The 23881-nt window shown below is 42.5% G+C and overlaps 2 protein-coding genes across 8 annotated transcripts in view; one reads left to right on the forward strand and one right to left on the reverse strand.

Annotated features, from left to right (window-relative positions):
- Positions 1-23881, reverse strand: part of LOC131679117 (uncharacterized) — an 87171-nt gene that overhangs the window by 34249 nt on the left and 29041 nt on the right. For 6 of the 7 annotated variants that reach the window (XM_058959683.1, XM_058959687.1, XM_058959686.1 and 3 more), the window contains 6 exons: positions 6596-6652; positions 6374-6528; positions 6000-6311; positions 5682-5834; positions 5428-5597; positions 5152-5269 (listed from right to left, as the gene is read on the reverse strand). In XM_058959683.1, coding sequence (XP_058815666.1) covers positions 5152-5269; positions 5428-5597; positions 5682-5834; positions 6000-6311; positions 6374-6528; positions 6596-6644 — 957 coding nt within the window. In that variant the 5' untranslated portion in view covers positions 6645-6652. Of the gene's footprint in view, positions 1-5151; positions 5270-5427; positions 5598-5681; positions 5835-5999; positions 6312-6373; positions 6529-6595; positions 6653-14562; positions 14594-23881 lie in introns of those variants that run through there. The other variant, XM_058959684.1, reaches the window with a different exon arrangement.
- LOC131679123 (uncharacterized) lies at positions 1338-3067 on the forward strand. The gene is made up of 2 exons (XM_058959712.1): positions 1338-1787; positions 1861-3067. Exons 1-2 carry the CDS (start codon positions 1396-1398, stop codon positions 2693-2695), a joined length of 1227 nt encoding a protein of 408 aa, XP_058815695.1. The 5' UTR covers positions 1338-1395; the 3' UTR covers positions 2696-3067.

The following is a 23881-nucleotide window of genomic DNA, read 5'->3' on the forward strand; positions in this document are numbered from 1 at the left end:
GTTAATGGCTTGTCAAGAGAAACATCAATGAGTACTCTTTGGAACACAGCCAGAAGAATGAGGAATCGAAACGTGACTAATGAAAGCGAAGATTTTTCGAATCGTTGGATATTTAATTTTGCCAAGAAAATTTGTCCCGATTCTGCTCCTGCGCAGAAAATCACTCGCGATGCTCCCACAAGTAACGATTTCATAGATTCGCCTTTGACAATGATGGAATTCTCAATTGCACTCCTCTCATGCAACAATAATGCTCCGGGACTAGACAGAATTAAATTCAACTTGGTGAAGAATCTGCCTGACCTAGCAAAAAGACGCTTGTTGAATTTATTCAATAAGCTTCTTGAGCAGAACATTGTCCCGCACGACTGGAGACAAGTGAGAGTTATCGCTATTCCAAAACCGGGAAAACCAGCCTCCGATCATAACTCGTATCGACCGATTGCAATGTTATCCTGCATCAGGAAATTGTTGGAAAAAATTATCCTACGACGTCTCGACAATTGGGTTGAGGCGAACGGCTTGCTATCAGATACCCAGTTTGGTTTTCGGAGGGGAAAGGGAACGAATGATTGTCTGGCGCTACTTTCGTCAGAAATCCAACTAGCTTATGCAAAAAAAGAACAAATGGCGTCTGTGTTCTTAGACATAAAAGGAGCATTCGACTCTGTTTCCATTGATGTTCTCTCAGAGAAACTACATCAATGTGGTCTTTCACCAATATTAAATAATTATTTATACAACTTATTGTCAGAAAAGCACATGCATTTTTCATATGGCGATTTGGCAACATTCAGAATAAGTTACATGGGCCTCCCACAAGGTTCTTGTTTAAGCCCCCTTCTCTACAATTTTTACGTGAATGATATTGATAATTGTATTGTCAGCCCATGCACTCTAAGACAACTTGCAGATGATGGCGTGGTTTCTGTTACAGGACCAAAAGCCTTAAATTTACAACAACCACTGCAAGATAGTTTGGATAATTTATCAAGTTGGGCTTTGAAGTTAGGCATCGATTTCTCTACGGAGAAAACAGAGTTGGTTGTTTTTTCAAGGAAGCGTGATCCAGCTCAGCTTCAGCTTCAGTTGGTTGGTAGAACGATAGCCCAAGTCCTGACTTTTAAATACCTTGGAATTTGGTTCGATTCTAAAGGCACATGGGGAGGCCACATTAGGTATCTAATAACGAAATGCCAACAAAGGATAAATTTTCTGCGAACAATAACTGGATCATGGTGGGGTTCTCATCCAAGTGACATGATAAGATTGTATCAAACAACAATACTTTCAGTAATGGAATATGGGTGCATCTGTTTCCGTTCAGCTGCGAACACTCACATTATTAAACTGGAACGGATACAGTATCGCTGTTTACGAATTGCCTTAGGTTGCATGCAGTCGACCCATACGATGAGTCTTGAAGTACTAGCGGGAGTTCTTCCTTTAAAAGACCGATTCTGGGATCTTTCTTCTCGTTTACTTATTCGATGTGAGGTTATGAACCCACTGGTAATTGAAAATTTTGAAAGACTTGTCGAGCTTCAACCCCAAACCAGATTCATGACAGTGTATTTCAATCACATGTCACAAGAAATAACGCCTGCTAGGTATGTTCCCACATACGTCAATATACTAGATATTCCTGAATCCACTTTATTCTTCGACACGTCCATGCAAGCAGAGATTCGTGGAATTCCGGATCATCTACGCTCGCGGGAGATCCCTAAAATATTCACAAGTAAATATCAACACATAGACTGCCTTAAAATGTTTTACACTGATGGGTCACGAATCATTATTATTATTATTATTATGTTTATTAAGGCTTTAACCACTAAGGGTCATTCACCTAAATAGGTCACGAATCAGTGAGGCCACTGGTTTCGGTATTTTCAACAATAATTTTTCAATTTCTCTCAAACTTGCAGAACCCGCCTCTGTTTATATAGCGGAACTAGCAGCAGTTCACTATAGTTTGCAAATAATTAATACTTTACCCCCGAACCATTACTTTATCCTCACTGATAGTCTCAGCACAATTGCAGCTCTACGCTCAAAGAGGATTGATAATCACGATCCATTCTTTTTGGGGAAGATACGAGAATCTCTGAGTAACCTGACAAGAAAATGTTATAAATTTACCCTAGTGTGGCTCCCCGCCCATTGCTCTATTGCGGGCAATGAGAAAGCTGATAATTTAGCCAAGATTGGTGCACTAGATGGTGAAATATATGAAAGACCCATCGCTTACAATGAATTTTATAGCGCTTCTCGACAGAGGACACTTGCTAGTTGGCAAACATCTTGGGACAATGGAGATATGGGACGATGGCTACACTCAATTACCCCTAAAGTATCAACGAAGGCATGGTTCAAAGGATTGGATGTAAGTCGGGACTTCATCCGTGTGATGTCTAGGCTCATGTCCAATCATTATACTTTAGATGCGCATCTCCGTCGTATTGGGCTCGCTGAGGGTAATCATTGTGCTTGTGGAGAAGGTTACCATGACATTGAGCATGTTGTTTGGTCCTGCACTGAATATCGTGAAGCCAGATCACAATTAGTAGATTCTTTACAAGTCCGAGGAAGACCAATCCATGTTCCTGTTAGAGACATCCTGGCGTATCGCGATCCTCTATACATGGAACTTATCTATCATTTTCTAAAAACAGCGTCTGTCAAAATTTAATTAAATTCATCTCCTCATACTCTCATCCAAGGCTAATCATTCACCAATTAAAGGAACCTAGAATATTTAGTTTTTAAATTTAGACAATAACAGAAAAAAGTAAATAAATACACCCGAAAATACTAGATCAGTATGAAATACAACAATGTAAGGAAAAAAGCAAACAATAAAGTGATTTCAGTGTTAGTTTTAGACAAAGTACTAGTATAGTTAAAATTAGTCTTAAGGATTTTTGTAACGTGCTATGTAAAAAAAGAAACTGGCGTAAAAAGCTATTGCAAATGCCGTGTCAAATAAACGTATGAAAAAAAAAAAAAAAAACGGCGGCACACGCGATAAGAATAGTGGCGGAATGGATGAGCGCGAGAGGCCTAGAGCTCGCCCATCACAAGACGGAGGTGGTTGTTGTTAATAACCGTAAATCGGTACAACAAGCAGTTATCCAAGCGGGAGAAGTCGAGATAACCTCAAAGCGGAGTCTGAAGATTCTTGGGACCATCATAGACGACAAGCTGACCTTCGGCAGCCATGTCGACTATGCGTGCAAGAAGGCATCGACGGCTGTTGCGGCATTATCGAGGATGATGTCCAACAGCTCCAAGGTGTGCGCCAGTAGACGTAGGCTACTGGCAGGTGTCGCCGTATCTATCCTGGGCGAAGGCACTGGAAGTAACCAGTTACCGTCGCAAATTGGAGAGCACCTATCGCTTGATGTGTCTCAGAGTGATATCTGCCTACCGCACGGTATCACACGATGCATCCTGCGTGATAGCGGGTATGATGCCAGTCGGGCTGGTCATCCGGGAAGACGAAGATTGTTTCGAATTGCGCGGCAATAGGGGAGTCCGTGAGCGTGCCAGGGTGATCTCGGTCGCCAGATGGCAGCGCGAATGGGATAACTCCTCGAGAGGTAGGTGGACCCACCGGCTGATACCTAGCATATCGAGCTGGGTGGGAAGACCCCATGGGGAAGTTCACTTCCATCTGACACAATTCCCGTCAGGCCATGGCTGTTTCCGACAGTACCTCCACATGTTTGGGCACGCTGAGGCCCCAGTCTGCCCAGACTGCCCCGGTGTTGACGAAACTGCGGAGCACATACTATTCGTATGTCCCCGCTTCGACGTCGAAAGAGAAGCTATGCTAGACGTCTGCGGCTTGGACACAACCCCTGATACCCTTGTACAGGGGATGTGCCAAGCGGTAGAGAAGTGGAACGCAGTTTCGACTGCTACCACTCAGATTGCCTGCAGGCTGCAGAGAGCATGGAGCGCCGAGCAGCAGGCTAGAAGTATGACTAACTCGGGTTTGGTTAGCTAGAGCGGAATGGGTTATGTGCGGAGAAATGAATGAATGCTGAGGCAAGGGTGGCACAGCGGTTGCAATCGCGATAGCCACGCCGATGCATGGCGGTAGAGCGAGTGAATTGGCGGATGATAGACGGAGGTATGGTCTGCCCATGCCGAGATGGGAGGGTCGTAACGTAGAGTATATTGCCGGTACCTATCGCTACTGACACCTCGAGGCGTGGCAGAGGAATGTAGGGCGTGAGTGAGTGCGAATGTAAGGCACGAGTGAGAGCGTACGTTAAGTACGGCCATCCCCCAGAAGTAAGGCCGAAAGGTAGTTCCTGGGGATAGATGGCGGAGCCCAATGGAGTTTAGTCGGTTAACCCCCTGGTTGAGCCCGATACGCCCCCAGTACACCCCGTGTGGTAGCTTGGACAACTACTAATAGCACGTGTACTGGGTTAGGACGTAAACGTCTTCTCCATTGTAAAAAGGGCCTACTATGATGCGTTTAATTTGTTGCTGCACGGTCGCTTCGTGTAGTAATCGGAGCCGAATGAAAATCTGCATGGATGAATGGGCGATTTGTTCGTTTGACATTTTCAGCTGCGTCACGGAATATTGAAAATGAATGCGGCTGAATATGATCAATTTTTATTCAATGAATTTGAATATTTTTAACTCTGATTTCATATGATTCACTTTCAGTCACTTAGAAGTCTTGAAGAATTTGACAGTCAAATTTTAAAATAATCGATATCGACGCGATAACTGAAATTTAACAAGCAGAGTGCATGTGTGTTATTATGTAATTAGTGGTGTAAGTTTCTGACACTTTAATATTTGGGAATTACCGTTGAAAAGTTAGAATTGTCTTCTAGACTAACTTCATCCAGAAATTGTTAAGTGTTGCACCAACGTAAACTAAATGGTATGTACATTAACTTGTACAATGTCAGGAAAAATAAGTGATATTCTATCTAGCTGTACTTTCCAATATCTACTAGTGTTTCTATATATACATGTTTGTGTATGTGTGTATGATTTCGCTTCGTGTGGGTAAAGATAGTTATATAAAGCATTTACTTGTTTCAGGAAAGGTATTAAATAATACACAAAATGAAAACAAGGCATTGGTATAAAACGAATCATTCATAATTAGACTACCTGTGGCATATTTTCTGCAGCTTTACTTTCCTCTACATCGAATTCTTCGTCCTGAACCGCGGCATCAGCACTAATCGATCCACCTTGATCGGCTTCAGCGGTTGGTTCTGCTTCATTCCTAAATTACAAATATACAATTTGAAAACAAGTTTCATAGTATTAAATAGGGTCAAGAAAATTGCATTATATTTCAAAACTATAAACAAACACTAATCACACTTGAACTGTAGACGCAAAGTGGACGAACGAAACACTAGACAACGAATCAATAATTACTTGTTGTTGATTTCGCTCTCGCTTTCATCATTCGGGAGATCGGTTAGCGTCCCGTTAGTTAGATTGTGCACTGATTTAGACTTAGAAACACTACTGAGATTATTTACATCGTTATCTAGTAAGTTATTTTGCGATAAAAATGGTTTCATTCTCGCTTGCGAACCGTTGCTCTGAAATGGGTTACGGTATAGGGGTTGGTTGAATGTTAAAATATATTTCGGAAACTAGTCTGTTTCGTCTAAGTAAGACATTACATCGTCGGAATCCTCCTCGAGGGTAAACATGTTCCAGTCGAAATAGCTCGGGAAACCCTGCTGTGATATTCGTGGTGCCTCGGGAATGACCGTAAGCAACGAGCGATCAATCTCGTTCGGTTTGTTTTTGTAATACTCGGCCGGTTTGTCTCTCTGAGGAGAAAGAGCGAGAGAAAGAGATTCCATTGCATAAAGTATACCACTGATAATAGATGAATTTCATAAAAAATCTGGTGACGCAAGGTCGTTCATGTTCAAAAAGAAAAGTGAGCCACCAAGCGTCTCCACAAAACTTAATTCTAGGCATCCAAGACTCACATGATCAAGGGCGGTTTCGTCTGCACCGGCCTGCACAAGCAGATTGAAGCTGCGTGCATTATTTTTTGCACTTGCCGCCCAATGCAGAGGTGTTTTTCCGGTGTGATCCTCGTCCGAAGAGAGACTCGGCCAGATAGACAGAATGTGCTCAACAATTTGTGTGTGCGCTAAACCGGCAGCTTTATGCAACGGGGTCAACCCGTTTGTATCCTTGCTGGTCAATACAACCCGAGGCATTGGCGCAGCCGTTTTTTCTTTCAGCATCTCCAGATCGTTGTCGACCACGGCCTGATGTATGTCTTTGATGACACCCTAGGATGTAGAGAAGTTTAAAATGTAGATTTATTCAAAGACTAAATGAAATAAAGCAGTACCATAACATGGGGAACGCATTCCAAAAACCGCTTCATTTTGGGGTGATGCGAAGTTTCGGTACGAAGACGCATTCCTTGACCAGCCCATAGTACTTTGGCTAGCTTCGACATTCGCTTCTGGTGCAGCCATATTCTAATGTTGGATGGTTTTATCACTATGAGCGGTAAGAGGAAACGGGTAGTGAGTAAAGAAAGCCAACATGAAACGTTGTGTGCACTTACCATCCTTGGCCCTGCCATCATTGTCTCGTTGAAGGTTTTGATTGTTCATTTGTAATACTGGAAGAAAACAAGAAAGAATGGGCTTTGCATTATAATGCGTTTCCGATGAATCATGATTATTCACAAGCGCTATTGCGACCGTGTGTGTGGGTATACTGAGGTAAAGGGGGGGAGGTTGTATTATAAATTAGTTTGCTTAGCAAATATCGTGTAAGCAATAAACGAATAGGATCGATATCGAATTAGCTGCAGTCGTCTATTGCTATGCGTCTCATAAATAATTGGTATATGCATGTTGGGCAGAGTAAGCCCATGGTGAAGTACTCCAGACAAGCAATGCAAACATTTGTGAAAATCGCTCTATCGTGGATTGCGATTCCAATGTTGGAACCGACGTTACCTACGGGGTATGAAGGAGAAGTAATGAGTATCTGGTGAGTGAACAAGAAGAAATGAGGTTGTTCACCTGTTGGATACGATACGCTTCATCTTGCGTGGTTGTATTTTTATGACTGTACATCAAACGGACATTTTTTTTTATTTTATGTGTTAATACGGATATTTTTTCTCTTTTATTCTAAAATTTAAATAGTTTACGAGAGCTTTCTTACACTGGAGTTTATTTTAGCTCTTATATAAGGATAGACTATGCACTCCAACAATCGACTTTCCAACCGAGGCCCGGAAGTCGAGTGTCATACACAGAAATTTTTTTTTGTAATTTTAAATTTATTTTCATGCACATATTTGGAGCATAGATAAAAATGTAAAATGAAGTTCCACCACAAATACACACAATTTGTCGTGCTTTCTTCCACAAATTTCATTATAATTTTACGCGTTGATTGAAAATTACAGCTTCATTAAACAGGATACAAATGCTCTAATGTATTTTTAATCCAATATTGCTGTAAAATAAATGACATGTAATATGAGAGGAACGGAAGTGTTAAATCATATGCTTTTTGATGCTCCCACTGATTGCATCGAATTCAACTTAATTTTCAATGAAAAGTTTTGATTCAACCTTTGTATATTTACATTCGTATTGTTTTACATGTCGTTTAAATTTCATTAATTTTTGGTGTGTATGCTATTCGATTCAGTTCAAGATCACAAAATGTTAGTGTGTCTGTTTTCACAGTAAGGTTTAAAAAGTTTCAAAAACTCACTTCTATGCCTAACCAATAAAAATACTCTTTACTCTTTAGTCCTTGTCCTCCACAGAACTACATCAAAGTATTAATTCGGGGGAGGGAGTGGGTCTCATGCTTTCATCGTTAGCTTTCGGCTTTACTCCTGCTTTCCGCCATCCTCTCCATCTATTACGCCGTTTGGATCCTTTGCATACCAGAGCCATTTAGCTCCAAACTTCATTTGGATATACCCCAGCGCTCCTGTTGAAATCGTTTAGCTCCGGTACCGAAGTTCGCTTCGTGAGCCAATTAGCTCCCGATATACGCAGATAGTCCCCAGTGGTGGATCAACCTATTCCGACTGTGAATTCTCCGGTGGTGGATTTCTCCCGATACCGATGCTCGTTTTCGCAAACCATTTGGCCCACCACTTCGCGAGATCTACTCGATCTAGTCCCCAACTGTAGGCCTAGCATACTCATCTGGTCAGGCGGATGGTGCCGAGGCCTGCCTAGTGATTATGACTTTCGGTTCACTGGCGCTGGATCTAGCCTCCTAACGAGCTACCCGGTATGGTGTCTAGGTTGGTCCGGCACTTCCAGCTAAAGTGTGGCGTGCGGCAAACCGGAGCTTCAACAAACCACAACCTGCGCATCAACGCGAACTATTCGAGCTAGTCCCCAGTGGTGGATCTACTCTACGGCTACTGGTGAGGTGCACTTATTTCCTCTGCAGTTCCTCTAATATCTGCACGAGTACTACACTGACGATATTCCACATACTTTTCGCTTTATACTTTTTACTTCCCCGGCGTTGAAGGTTCTCCCGAAATCGATTCATCTGCTGCTCTCCAATCTCTTCGCAGGCCAACCGGCAGGGCGCCGTGGTCGGTCCGATGATTTCGGTAAATCCTTACCTTTGGTTCGCTGGCGCAAAGACAACCCGAACACAGTGCTACGTCGCGTACTACTCAACTGGTTCACGGCGATGGATCTAGGTTATTCCGATTGCTAGTTCCTCGGCTACGGAATTTCTCCCGAGCTTGGTTTGCTGCTTCACAGCAGGGGTTTTTTTTATACTAAAGTTTAAAAAGCTCCAAAAGCCTGACCTATAGTGTATTGGCACTGTTTGGAATCACGACTCATTTTCGTGTCTAACAACTAAAATCACTTACTCTTTTTTTGCCTTTCTTCCCCACGGAACTACATCAAGGTATTACTTCGGGGGGGCTAGATGTGCTTCCGTCTCACCTCTTTCTTCTGCTCTATCTCGAAGCCTCATTTGGTTCATGAAATGGCTTGACCTTCGCGTTTTGATTGAACTCTCGACTCTTCTCTTGCTTTTTGTCTCTATCTATTACGTCGCCATTTAGCTCTCGTTTCAGTGAGCCATTTAGATGCTGATTCTATGAGCCATTTAGCTCTAGTTTCCGAGAGTAATTCAGCTCCCAGCCTTATCAGGTCCTACTCGGATAGTTCCTGGCAATGAACTTACTCTAACACTGAGAGTTCTCCGACTGAGAAATTTCTCCCGGCACCGATACCCGCTACCTTGAACCGTTTAGCTCCCAGTTTTATCGAGATCTACTGGTGAACTACTCTACTCCGACCATGAGTTCCCTGGCAGCGGAATTTCTCTCGGTAGCGATGTCCATTTCGTAAGCCAATTAGCTCCCATTTTTATCACGATATAGTCGGATAGCCCTCGGCGGCCCCCCACTTCGTCTCGATATAACCGATCTAGTCCCCGGCAGTAGACCTAGCCTACTCAACGGGCGGCCAGCCAAAAGGTGCTGAGGTCTGTCCAGCGGTTCCGGGTAGAACGTAGCTTTCGATTCACTGGCGCCCCAACGACCCACTGCTAGCTGTTCGACGCGATCTACTCGCTCTAATCCCAGGCGGTAGATCTGGTCTACTCACGAAGTCGAGGTCGGTCCTACGATTCCGATGAAGCATGACGTCCGGCTCACTGGCACCCCGACAACCCGAACCCGTTGCTACGTCCAGTACTACTCGATTGGTCCTCGGCGGTGAACCTAGTCTACACCGACGAAGAGTTCCCTGGCGGCGGAATTTCTCCCGAAACCCGATTTGTGGTTTCACGGCGTCTTTCTAGCCGATGGTGCTACTTTGTAGGTCCCATCGCTACTTTCTCTCGCTCGGAGAGTATACTTGTACCCACTCTGTTTACAGCGTCCAGATATGCTGGCACATCTCTTCGACGATATTGTCAACTGTCCTACCAAGCATACCCCTACGAACTTCTTCGAACCTAGGATATTCGAAGCCTACTTGTTCCGGTGTTTCTTGCACGTTCACACACTTCGGGCAAAGGGGTGACGAAGCATGTCAAAACCGATGCAAGTACTTCCGGAAGCATCAGTGTCCGGACAAAAACTGCGTCAAATGGAAGTTCACCTCTCCATGCTTCCTATGCACCCAAGCCAACATTTTTTGGATGAGTCGCTGGGTCCACCTTTCTTTCTCCGATTTGTCCCACTCTTACTGTCACTTAGCCAACGAGTCCGATTGGACCAGTCCACTTTCATTTCATGTATTCCTCCGCTGGTAGCATTCCACCTCCTCAGCCATAGTGATGCAGATGGGAATCATCCCGGCAATGAAGCATACCGTCTCCGACGATACCGTTCTGTACACGCTCGTGACACGAACAGCCATTATGCAAAACGTGGTCGTCAGTTTCGTCCAATTCAGCTTTGATTTCAGCACAGCAGCCGATATTGACGGTGAGACACCTACCAAGAGACGTCTGTTGCTGCATTTTCACCTCTGATACTCCGCATGATCCTTGCCAATGTGTTAGTTGTCAGCGAGGTCTGCTCGTAAACATAGTCAACATGGCTGTTGTAATTTACCCGATCGTCAACCATCACACGACACACTGGATTTCGTGCGGTTGGTGACCAGCACTAGCTCCATATTGTGGTGAGCCAGCTGCAACTTGACATCTGCCATCAAGGTTTGCACGATGCCTGTTGTCTCTGCAGTCAACATATCCACTTCCTCGAGAGTCTCGCCCGTTGTAGCCAGGACAACGGCAACTGCAAAGCCGACGATCTTAACTTCCCTGAGCAGTTCCAGTGTTAACACTCCGTTGTACATTATATTCCAAAGCATTGGGCCAAGTATGGAGCCCTGAAGTACTCCCGCCGTGACCCTTATCGACCTCTACCCCATTTTCGTTTCGTAGACCAGTACTCGATTCTGAAAGTAACTTTTCACAACCTTGCACAGATAGTCACGGATAGTCTGGGAATTAGCCAACGTTCAGGCATTTCTGTAGATTTAGCCACATTTCAGCTGACGACGTCGGACCTTTAATTCTAGCCATCGCGACACGGTAAGCGTCTACTTCTCTGCACAGCTCATTGTAGCAGGTGGACTTGCTAAGCACTATCTCGCGTTTAAAAGCGGCTCTAGCCGCACAAAACGTAACCTTACACTCTTCTCTGACTGCCTCAGAGTTCTTGCTCTCTGAGTGCGTGTTCTGGCATTCAAGCAGGCAGCACGGAGGATGCTGAGCCTTTCGTTCCACCAATACGCCGAACGCCGGCAGTTCCTCGGCTCCATTTTTCTTGACATTGATATGCCACACGCCCTCGCTAATGTCATGTCGACAGCTCATAGGCTTCCATAAAAGGTCCTTATCGGAGTCCTTTATTATCCACTTCCGCTCGCCAGTTCTCTCTCTTTCTCTCTCCGCGTCACAATACAATTCCGCCGACCAATGATGTAGTGGATCGCCTGGTGGTATCTATGTCTGCACTGCTCACTAACTAGCCAATTCATGTCATCCATCAGTGACGCGCTGCAGAACGTTACTTCGATGATGGATTCCCAGTCGTCTTTACCTGATTGACGTCTGCTCTTTCTTCAGGCTCTATTAGCGCGCTCCTCATTTCGTCGTCCGTTGTGATCTCGTCCAGATGCCTGTACTCGACCACTGCTTCCTGAACTAAAGCTCTCACATTCGCTTCTCCGCCCACCGCTTCGGCCACGAGTTCCCGATAAGCCGAGCTCTTGATCAATGTATCTTTCTTCAGCTCGAACAGCATCTCGCCTTTCTTAGTGCGCCTGGTTCTTATTATGCTCTCCCCCAGCTCCTTCAGCTTGGGATCCTCTCTCACTCCTTTGAGGATCGCCGCGTACGTCACGCCGTCGTTAGCTTTGACGACTAGAGCGTTTACCCTATACCTCTCCTGACGCGACCGAAGGTCTTCTTTCTTCTTTTCATCCTTTTTTATTCTGTTTTTCCTCCTCTCTTCTACGGTTCGTCTTTCACTCTGCAATTGTCGGCTGTTTTGCTGTCTTTCAACGACTTTCTTGAGTTTCTTCAGAAGCCTATCAGACGCTGAATGGTGACCGGTATTCTCGATCTGCGAAAAGAGTAAGGGAAACACTAGGAGAGGAGTTACTTATTTCGCAGATCGAGAATACCGGTCACCCTTCACCGTCTTTTCGGCGTTTTCAGCTCTCTAGTAACGTCATCTGTTTGCATTTGGCTGCTGCTACATCGGATTTGATGCTAATCACTAGATCCTTGATCTGGCTTTTCACGAAATCGTAGAGTTCTTCGATTTTTTGCCTCAACCTCATCACTTTAGGTAACTCAGACTGCTGATTTTGTTTGGGTAATGCTTGACTCGTTGTGCGCGCCTGAAACCCTAGCTTTCATTGGTGTCCAATTGGTTTGTCGCCGCTCGTGCTCGGTATAGTCTCTCTGGGCTGCTCTCGCTGGGTCGGCGACCTCCCTAGCTCACCCTTGGCGAACGAGTTTACCACACTTGCTCCGTTAAAATTTTTTATTTTTGTTGTTTATTTTTGTCTTTTTCCATGTCTTTTGGGTCCCAACCCCAAGCCGCTATCTACGCACGTAATACGTAGTCGCCTGTATGTGTGTGTATGTATGTGCACTGATGTCATGTAATTATCTCAGCAATAATTGGACCTATCTTTACGAAACTAGTTTCAAACGAAAGGCCTAACGTGTGGCTATTACTTTTGTTTTTGGATAAACTGTTAATTTTCCGAGATATGGGTGTTAAAATAGGACATTTTCTAACCATTGCGTCCCCGTGATACTTTTCACTCATCAATTTAGGTGCTTAATTGGCTCTAGTTTTAAGAATTGTCAACAAATTTCAACCAAACCACTTGCAAGCGACCGGGAATTCATTCAAGTTTCTTAGGCTGTATATGTTGGTAAGATCAGATAACCGGTTCCAGATTTATGCGGAAATTCCATGGGGTTTGTCCGAGGGTAATTTTTTCTGTTTTCATTAATTTTCCAACGTCTAGCTTTAAGTCTGGCATTATTATGATTATTAGTCTGGCATTATAATTAAAACTTATATGCAAGCCCTTCGAAGTCATTTTGGGATCATAATGACCATATACGGGTATCCTGGTACCGGTTTTGAGGAACCTAGTAAATCCAAAATACGCCATCCATACCTACCATACCAAAAGCATACCAATCATTAAAAATTTTTATGAAAAATGCACAACAATGTAAATTGAATACTCATGGACTATTCCTGGACCTTTACGGAAGCATCCGGGACATCCAGGAACCGATTCCGAGATACTTCTCTAACCCGAAAAAGCGGCGAATACATGGTTAAAACCCGTACAATCGAAACAAAAAAACTTTGTCAAGGGCGCGAATTTTCCAGATCCAATAATGGATTATTTCACATATACCTACACTATCGCCACGTGGTGGCACATTTTCGAGTTAAAATGATTGTCATGTACATGGTTATGATCAATTGAGTGATTTTTTTTTCTGAAAACACGAACCTTCCAGGTCGTAGAACAACGAGTAGAATCAATTTGAAGTGCGCAACTTCACCTGTACACTAGCGCTCTATAGAGACAGAATTTCAAATTAAAATATTTACCCGCCGAACTCCATTGGCCTTAAGAACAACTTTACTGAAGAGTGCAAATTTCTATAGCCAATCAGGAGCTCGAGATACAGCATCATGAATTCATTCATTCCTAAGTGATGCTAAACTTTTCGGTGGGTCTTGCAATATTCAATATGGATATTACAATTCTTATTGAATTGATTCAAAACTTTTGCTGAGTAATGTAATCCAACTGCATTGAATTACACGTTATTTAATATTAAGCATTTTCACTCTAGAGACTACGACACGATTGGACAAATTGTTTACAAACGGCTACTCTTGTGCTTCAAACAATCTGCACCCTTCTATCCAATATATAAAAAATTTTAGAATACACGTAACTTGATTGATGCTGATCACCTCTAGAAACTGTTCTCATCGATGAGTTTCACTGTAAACTGCTATTCAACTTTCAGACTCATTCATTAGTACTTTATGACTTCTGTTTCCGAAGCTACCATTATCGTTGCACGCGACAGTTTAATTGCTCCGGGAAGGAGGATAGTGCAGCGCTATTCGTCCACCGCGGGCGATTAATAATTCACATTCGACACACTTACTAGTCTTGGTGGTAAATAGGTTAGAAAGGACCCACAGACACCGCACTATTTATCTATTGATTTAGCGCGCAATGCGTTTCCCTCAATGTTCCCATTCACAATTCCTATAGTACTACTAATTACAATAGGATATCGACGACCGTAAACCTTGGAGCGGCTAATGAAATTTTTATTGAACCTATATAACTAAAGTTCGGAACAGTCAGCAAAAAATGGAAGTGTGTCTAACATTTGTTCTGCTATGGGTACTTGTTGCAGTTTTTTTACTCCACACTACCACACATTTCTATGGATTCCAATGCACAATAGACTGAGTCTAGTAACACCGGTACTAACCGTCTGAAGTCTGCGTCAATTACGTTTGAAGGATACGATATAACTGAGTCTCTTTCGGAATACTATTGCGAGGTACACCCGCGCGGAAGTCAATTCGACACACTTCTCACTATTGTACCGAAAGCACGTCGGATTGAAAGTGTGGGAAATTACCGGCTATTCTCCACATGTCTACTTTCACCGTGATGTGTTCGATGGATTGTAAATTGAATTTCCCCAAAGGTGTTTCCCATGTCCTTTATGTAGCAGGTATGTGTATAGAAGGCGTGTTCGATTTGGGTCGATAGAACCAATATTGACTGTACCATCACTTTCGATGTAACATGTGGACTGAACTGGATTCAACTATATTAGGTATGTCGCTCTCAGAGAATTGAATCAGCTTTTGAGGTCGATGGACCGTTTAGACGAGTTTATCTAATCTGGCGGATCGCGAACACTTACGAGTAGAGGATAATTGATACCGAGACAGTTCGAGAAGCCGGTGAAATGTACATCATGTTCCATGTCCAAAACATGTGCCAAATTTCATCCAAATCGGAAAGGTTCATGCCTTACCCAAGCATTACCTAAACCGTTGCGCAATATATATACTAGACCTCTCCACATTTTGAAAAAGTTTTGAAATATGCATCGGTCAGCTCAAATTCTCGTTCTAGGTGTGAATTTAAGAACTATCGCCAAAAATGGCTTAATTTGGACATGATTTAGAAGTGCCTCCAATGAAAAATCGTGTTTTTGATATGTTTCCATAGGAAGACCACTTACACTCTGATTTAATAGGCCTTACAAGCCCACATGTCGTCAAAGTTTGTTCCTTAGACATATCTTAACATGTTTTAACAGGTGAACATAGAAAATTTGTTACCTGGATTTTCATATAGGAAAGTATATCAAAACCAAGGAAAATTAGTAGCATTTTTTCTTGGTTTTGGTATTCTTTTCTGTATAAAAATCCAATTAACACATTTTCTAGTGCGATTAGAGCTATGTTCACCTGTTAAAACATGTTAAGATATGTCTAAGGAACAACCTTTGACGACATGTGGGCTTGTAAGGCCTATTAAATCAGAGAGTAAGTGGTCTTCCTATGGAAACTTATCAAAAACACGATTTTTGATTGGAGACACCTCTAAATCATGTCCAAATTAAGCAATTTTTGGCGAAAATTCTTAAATTCACACCTAGAACAAGAATTTGAGCTGACCGATGTATATTTCAAAACTTTTTCAAAATGTGGAAAGGTCTAATATATACGCTATACATTTGCACTAATGTTGCAGTGAAACTCAATTATAGCATTAACAATGCAATCGAGCTCTATATTAGCATCATAAATGTATACATGCACAGCCGAAATATAGCATTATCGCTTGATTTCTATAAGTACACGAGAAAAAAGTTGTCCCCAAAATCGTGAATAAAGTGCCGTGAATTCTTGAACAACCACGTTTTCACGTTACGAAAACAGGACCATGAGCAAAAATCATGGCTTTTATAATTACGTTCAGTTTCCATTCAGTAACGCCCGCGTAACGTTTTTATTAGTGGAAGTATTTGATTTTGTTTTATGGGCTTAAGTCATGTTTTCCGCCATGTCATTACCAAATCGATTTTCTGTCCGTGAACTAGTACACAACTTTAAGAACATTGTTCATAAAACCAAAGGTTGACTTATGATGTTATTCATAGATTTAAGAACATTAGTTCACAAAATCAAAACAGTCTGGATATTTGCTCGTGAACTATTTCACGATACTTAGAATTTTATTCATGAATCCATACAATCCTCGTGAACTAATTCCATAAAATAACGGATCTTTTCGTGAAAAATTTATTTCAAATGAGTAAAAAACCACTTAATTAAAAATTTATTTCGAAAACTCAACGGAGAGGTTAAGAATTTATTACATAGAAAGTGTATGCAAAGTTTAAAATAAATTTGTTAAATAGTTGAATGGCAGTTAACACCGCAAATCGTGTTGTTTCCAGAGACGTTTCACAAAAAATTTCGCCACTGAATCACTTGTCGACATTTTTTCATGAAAAATATTCAGAATTTTATTGAAATGATGCATTATAATGTACAAAAGCTTCGATTAATTCGTTTCACCAAAATTTATTTTAAAAATCGCAAAAAGTTTTTTTACGTTGAAAACCTGAACTATCCCCCCCCCCCCCTTAAGATATTAGTCACGATACCAAAGTCATGCGGCGACTGAGTTAGCTAAAAGGGGATAAAGTGATAATACATATCTCAAGCCTGAGCGCAGTCCACTGGACCTAAAAATAGATAACGAGAGAGATTTGGCCCGAAAGATGAGAGAGGGAGAGAGAGAGCTGTCGATCTACTTATAGGAGACATTGGGGGGTCGATAGGTCAATTCGGAGATATTGGAGGCTGTGACGGTGATCATGATACTGTTGGGAATATGTGATGGCATCATCACAGTTCCTCGATGGCGGAGTGGTTAACGCACCCAACTAGAGACCGGGAGATCGCAGGTTCGATTCCTGCTTGAGGACATATATTTTCTCAGCGTTTCCAACAAAAAAGGTGAATTTTTACCGTTTCTTCATTCTCACCGTTCCGGTCATGCTTTTTCTGTCTGTTTTCCAGTGGATACGTTCATAAAAATCATACAAAATTATTTATGTATTGATGAACTGGTTCATGATTCTTAGTACAATAGGCATGATTTTCCATAGTACAGTATTTACCACCATTCACCACCCGTGAAAAATTTCTTGTGCCAAAACAAAATTTCTAGCACACGCATGAAAAATTTAATTAGAACGTCCCAACGCTGGAAAAATTCGTCCCTGACAAAAGCGACAGACAGATATTTTCCTTGAATACCGCCAAAAACGGCCGAAACGTCGGATAATTCAAAACCAAGTCGTTTGATTTATATATACAAGACTTAGAAAGCCAATCATTAAGCAGAAATCATCACAGTCGAGCAACAAATTATTCATAATTTCTCGAACTTGGTTACGGTTTTCGTAAATCCTTCAGTTCGCGAAATCGTGATCTTGTTTTCATGAATTTATAAACGGATTTTTCGTGTAATAAAGCTGATATAAGGTGTAATTGCTTCAAGGATATTTAAAGCATGTATTGACATGTGCATTTAGTTCCATTATATAGCAAATATAATGCTATTATAATGTTGTTGGTTTACCCGTTATGCAACTCCTCTTGAATGTTATATCGTGTGAGAACGAAATTCCGGCAAGGATATTCATTACAAGGGATTAGAAAGAAGTTAATTACGGTTCCAAACCTAGGGGTAGATCACTTGTGATGCATTTTCAGAAATCAACGAAATTAAATTCGTTTCTAACCATCAAAATAGAAATCCATAATGTATTTTGCAGTATGTGTAATGTATTTTGCGTTGCGTGTAAGACGTCAAAACCCTACTAAAAACTAACAAAGCGTCAAACAAAGTGGATCAGCGTAGAACGTTTGTTTAACAGATTTTTCTGCGAGGAAGAACCAAGTTGATGCAAAAAAGGAAATGAAATGCATTTTTTTCTAATTTGATGGAAATGTGTTATACATTCCTAGAGTTATCTGCCCTTAGTTCCAAACAGTATTTTCATATTTTTCCTTTTTGTTCATCATAACGAAAAGAAAACAAAATCGCTGCAAAACTACATAAGGAAAATAATAGCAAATTCAAGCTTTCTAATAGCATGACAATTGTGCACTGGTGCTATATAATAGCATTAGCACCGCAAAAACGGACTGGAAATCTCTGCACAGTAATAGCACTATATTTCGCCTTTTCTGGTATAATACTGGAATTATAACAGAATATAAGGGTTTCTGGGCCATTTTAAGACTGGGCATGTATGGTTTGTTTATTAGGGCTGTAACCATTCCCTATATGTAGATATAAAGCAGATATTAGGCTACGTTATAATGCTTATTGGTTACTTGGATACTCTTGCTATTTCTGTCAGATTTCCTCTGGTTTTGTTCTTGAACTCTTCGGTTAATTTGTAGAACTTACTGTTGTGCACAACATTCAAGAACGCACTAAGTCTCCAATTTTGAAAGCTGTAGCTAGTGGAATGTTGATTACCCATTACGTCTATTGTTCAAAATAACTGTTCAAATATCAATACTACGAGCTTTATGAGTTCTAAAGATTTGTTTGAATTTTCTCAAGAACTCGTTTATTTATTAAGCATATCTCGTTTATTTATTAAGTATATCTCGTTTATTTGCAAAGCAATGCGCCAGTAATCTTTAAGAAACGATTATGCAATTTACTAGCAATTTACTAGTTATGGAGATGTGTTTCCAGTTCCTCTCATCACAATTCGGTACTAACTTATTGATAGGACTAAGCTAGCGCCGGATTAACGCTGGCTTAAAAAAAACAGAGACTCAATGTTGTTTTTCAAATTTAATTTATTTATTTAAAAATCTCAAATTTCGACGTATTTTTGGTCAAATCTAAAAGAATCTCCCATTAAGCTCTTCGTGACCATCAAGAGCGTAGTGATCATTCATTCAATGGTGATAAACTAGGGTCATGGTGTTATTACAGAGAAAATACATACACATTCGAACAAATACGTCTACCAACGAGAACATATGACGTATCAATGCCGAGGAAAATGGAACCGAGGAACTATTGGAGGAACGAAAGGCTCAGCATCCTCTGTGCTGCCTGGCTGAAAGCCAGAAGACGCGTTCAGAGAGTGAGTTCTATGGCAGTCAGAGAAGAGTATAAGGTGACATTCCGAACGGCTAGGGTCGCGTTTTAAGGCGAGACAGTTCTTAATACATCTACCTGCTAATAGATGCAAATGGTGGGGCAACGCTTACCACTTCGTGATGGACAAGATCAGGGGTCCAACGACGCCAGCTGAAACGTGCGTTGACAAACAAAAGATTATCCAGCAGAGTCTGTTCCCGAAGCATAACCCAACCGCATGGCCGCCTACACAGATGCTGACGGTTGAAACGCTGGCGATAATCAAGTCTCGAAAGACAAGCTCCTTATAGTGGCAAAAGAGCTGACAGCTATGAAAGCTCCAGGTCTGGACGGTACTGAAGACCGCGATCCTGGCGTTTCCGAGCATGCTATGGATAGTGCTGCAGAAACCCCTGGACGATGGCTACTTCCTAGATAGATGGAAGGTCTAGAAGATAGTGTGGCTGCCAAAACCAGGAGAACCACCAGGAGATCCAGCATCGTATCGGCCTATATGCCTGCTGGATACTCTTGGTAAACTTCTGGAAAGAGTTATCTTCAACAGAGTGGTGAACTGCGCTGAAAATGAAAACGAACTATCGCAGAGGCAGTTCGGGTTCTGGAAAGGGATATCGACGATGGACGCCATCCACACAGTCAACGCGAACATGGACAAAGAATCGAAGTAAAAGAGAAGGGATAATCGCTACTGCGCCGTTGTAACGATAGACGTGAAGAACGCGTGGCTATCGCCGAAGCGCTGCACTCAATGCGAATATGGAAGGTTTTGAAAAATTACTTTCAGAACCGAGTACTGGTCTACGAAACGAACGAGGGGCAAAGGCCTATTAGGGTCATGGCGGGAGTAACTCATGGCTGTATACTACGCCCAACGCTCTGGAATATAATGTTAAACAGAGTGTTAACACTGGAACTGCCCAGGGGAGTCGAGATCGTCGGCTTTGCAGATGATATTGTCCTGACTCTTGCGGAAGTGAAGATGTTGACGGCAGAAACAATAGACATCGTGGAAACCTGGATGGTTGACGCCAAGTTGCAGCTGGCTCAACACAAGACAGAGGTAATGCTAAAAAATCCAGCGAGTCGTCATCAGCGTCGGCGGATACTCAATACCATCGATGCGCACTAGAGCACCTGTGTGTGATGGTCGACGATCGGTTAAATTACAACTGCGAGGACAACTAACGTATTGGCAAGGATCATGCCGAATATTGGAGGAGCAAGATGCAACACGAGACGTCTCCTGGCGGCTGCTTCATTCCCAGTACTGAGGTATAGCGTATAGCGTACAGGCCTGGGCTGCTGTGTTGAACTCAAAGCGGAACCGGACGAAGTAGACAAGCACGTTTCACCTAATGACTGTTCATGTCGCGAGCGCGTACAGAACGATATCGTCAGAGGCGGTATGCGTCGTTGCCGGGATGATTCCCATCTGCATCACTCTGGCTGAGGACGCGGAATGCACCTAGCGGAGGAATACATGGAGACTGGTCAGAGCGAACTCGTTGGCTAAGTGGCAGCAAGAGTGGGAAGAGAAAGGAAGGAGAAACGGATGCTTCCGGAAGTACTTACATCGGTATGGACACGCTTCGTCATCCCTTTGCCGGAGTGTGTGAACGTGCGAGATGCGCCGGAACACGTAGTCTTCGAATGACCTAGACTCCAAGAAGTTCGAAGGGTATGTCCGGCGTGACAGTTGACAATATCGTCCAAGCGATGTGCCATGATGAGCATATCTGGGATGCAGTCAACAGAGTAGTGTCGAATATACTCCCCATGTTGCAAAGAAAGTGGCGAAGCAGTGCAGCTAACTAGAAGGCCGCCGTGAAACAACAATTTGGGTTCGGAAAAAAAGTCCGCCGCCGGGGAACCCTCCGCTGGAGTAAACTACATCCACCCCCGGGGACCGTTTGATTAGTACGCGACGCATCACCGGGTACGGATCGCCCCGATGACGCCAGACTCCACCTAAATCGCCGAACCGACCTCGACACCCTAGCGAGTAGCTCGCGAGTAAGCTAGATCCGCCGCCGGAAACTACATCGAGTAGACCGCGTCGAACAGCCAGAAGCGGGTTATTGGGCGTCAGTGAACCGGAAGCTATGTTCCACCCGGAATCGCTGAACGGACCTCAGCACTATTGGCTGGCCCGTTGAGTAGACTAGTTCCACCGCCAGGGACTAGATCGAGTAGATCGGGACGAAGCGGGGAGCTAAATGGCTCATGAAAACAAGCATTGGAATCGAGACCACCGCCGAGGATTTCGCAGTACAGTGGATTCTAATTTGGCTGGGAGCGAAACAGACATCGGTATCGAGTAAAACTCTCAGTCGGAGTAGGGTAGTATAACCGCCTGCTAATATCAGAGTAGATCGCGATTAAGCAGTGAGCTAAATGGCTCAAGAAAGCAGGAACTCCTCCGTCGGGGAACTCTCAGTCGCAGTAGCGTCAGTTCACCACCGGGGACTATCCGAGTAGATTGCGATAATGCTCGGGGCTGAATGACTAATAGAAACAGGAGCTTTATGGCTCATGAGCAGCTATAACGCTCACTGAAACGAGAGCTAAATGGCGATGTAATAGATGGAGAGAAAAGCACAGAGAATAGTCGAGAGCTGCATGACTCAAAGGTCGATCAATTTCATGGATCAAGTGTGGCTCCTAGATAGCTGCATAAAACTCGTGAGCAAAAGAAAGAGGTGCGAAGAAAGCACAACAAAAACCCCTACGAAGTAATACATTAATGCAGTTTCATGAGGAAGAAAAGTGAAATGAGTAAGGAGTGCTTTTAGTTATTAGCAACGAAAGTGAATCGTGAGTCCCACACAGTCCCAATACACGACAGGCCAGGCTTTTGAACCTTTTAAATTTTAAAAATATGTATACAAAGAATTCAGGATTCCATTGCGATAAAACACAAAACTATTTTCCTACTCTATACAATTCAGAGAGCCCCGAAAAAAAGCATTATTTGAAAAAAAAAAAAAAACTGTTTGCTTCCATAATACAGTCTGAATTCGTGCCAGATTTCATAATGTCAAATGTCAAAAAAGTCCAGTTCATTCACTAGGACGGTTATTACTATCTAGCCAACTGGTAAGTACCTTTCAAAACATTTAGGTCACATCGCATAGGAATTACCGATGACGCCTAAATAACTGGACTTCAAGCGACGGTGACCTAAAACCCGGCACAGAACATGAACAACAAACAACGAGTGACTGAACGACAGTCGTGTGTCCATCCATCTCCCAGCTACCGGGCATAAATAATACGCGTGTCAGCCGGTTTATAAATTGACATGTGTTATCTGTGATCTATTGATGTGCTAGACATTGCAGGAGCTGTACAGAACCCCCTTTCGTTCACGTCTGCACTATATATAAGCATACTCATACAAACGATCATTATGGGGCAGACTGTCCGTCCTTCCAGCGAGTAATTGTTAAAAGCTTGCAGCACAATTGAAATCGATAATTTATAGGATCTGTGATTTATAATTTACTTGCAACAAATCAATAGAAAGTTCGAACAGTAAAGAGCACCGTGTATATCAATTTTTGTTTATAGATCTTGGCTATTTCGACGCTAGTTATCAAACCTGCTACCTGCTATATGACAGTAATTGAGTGTTAATTATCATAAAACATCAAACATGCCAGCTTTAAAAAAATACCCATGAAACAGCAAGACACTTTTTTCAAGGTTACAGTTACAACAGAAAAATAGAATACGGACTGCATTTGGAGAACAAGGATAGTTTTGCGTCAAAATAAAGTTGTTTACCACCCCGTTCGAGAAGCCGGGTGGCACATCAAAGCCACAAACATATCGAAAGTGGCAAATTAGCGTTGTTTTTCCCATCAAAGCCTGTGCAATTTTATGGTTGCATGCCGGATACAATAAAGACCACCTTATACCCTCATCGGTGTGAGCAACATTTATCATGAAACTGACTAGCAGTAGCTTCGTGAAGGCACGATACGGTGGGTGTGCTGTTTTCTTCGCTGTAAATTAATGTTTCCGATTGAAGTGGTACGTTTCAAGCTACCGTGCGTCTCCATCGTTCTATACATGCTGTCACTTGTCACAGGGGAAAGTTTGTTAGCCTTTTGGTTAACCTCAAAATGTCCATCGTTATTTTCAATGGTTGTTTAATCTAGACTCAATTAGGGGGTTGTTGATTTGGAGATCCAGCATACTCGGATAGAAATTGAGGCGTTGAGGGGGTCCAACTAAACTCGAGTCAACATTAAAGAAAGTGGTTCATGGAACCGATGGAAATTATGACGACACGCTACAAGAGTCAAATATAGCGTTACAATGTCTAATTTATTAGTTTCAATCAATACGTTAAGGATAGACTACTGTGCTGTACCATTGATAGTTAAATGACTTTTCGTGACACCCATCATTATTGGTAATACAAATTAGGTGCTTTGAGCTCAAGTTTTGTGTGTCAAGTAATTCTAAATTGAATTTGAATTGTTGGAAATCACTCAAATCAGTCTTTGTCAAGATTGATCTGCGCTAGAAGTTAGAGTACTTAAAACCTATTTCAGCCTAGGGAAATGTTTTGCTTT

Source organism: Topomyia yanbarensis, chromosome 2, assembly GCF_030247195.1.
Source record: "Topomyia yanbarensis strain Yona2022 chromosome 2, ASM3024719v1, whole genome shotgun sequence".
Classification (NCBI taxonomy): Eukaryota; Metazoa; Arthropoda; class Insecta; order Diptera; family Culicidae; genus Topomyia; species Topomyia yanbarensis.

What these genes read in the sequence shown, in the direction of transcription:
- LOC131679123 (XM_058959712.1), top strand. Translation starts at nt 1,396, where the DNA reads ATGCAGTCGACCCATACGATGAGTCTTGAAGTACTAGCGGGAGTTCTT. An exon ending in AAAATGTTTTACACTGATGG is followed by an intron (nt 1,788 to 1,860) that starts GTCACGAATCAT and finishes TCACCTAAATAG; the next exon opens with GTCACGAATCAGTGAGGCCA.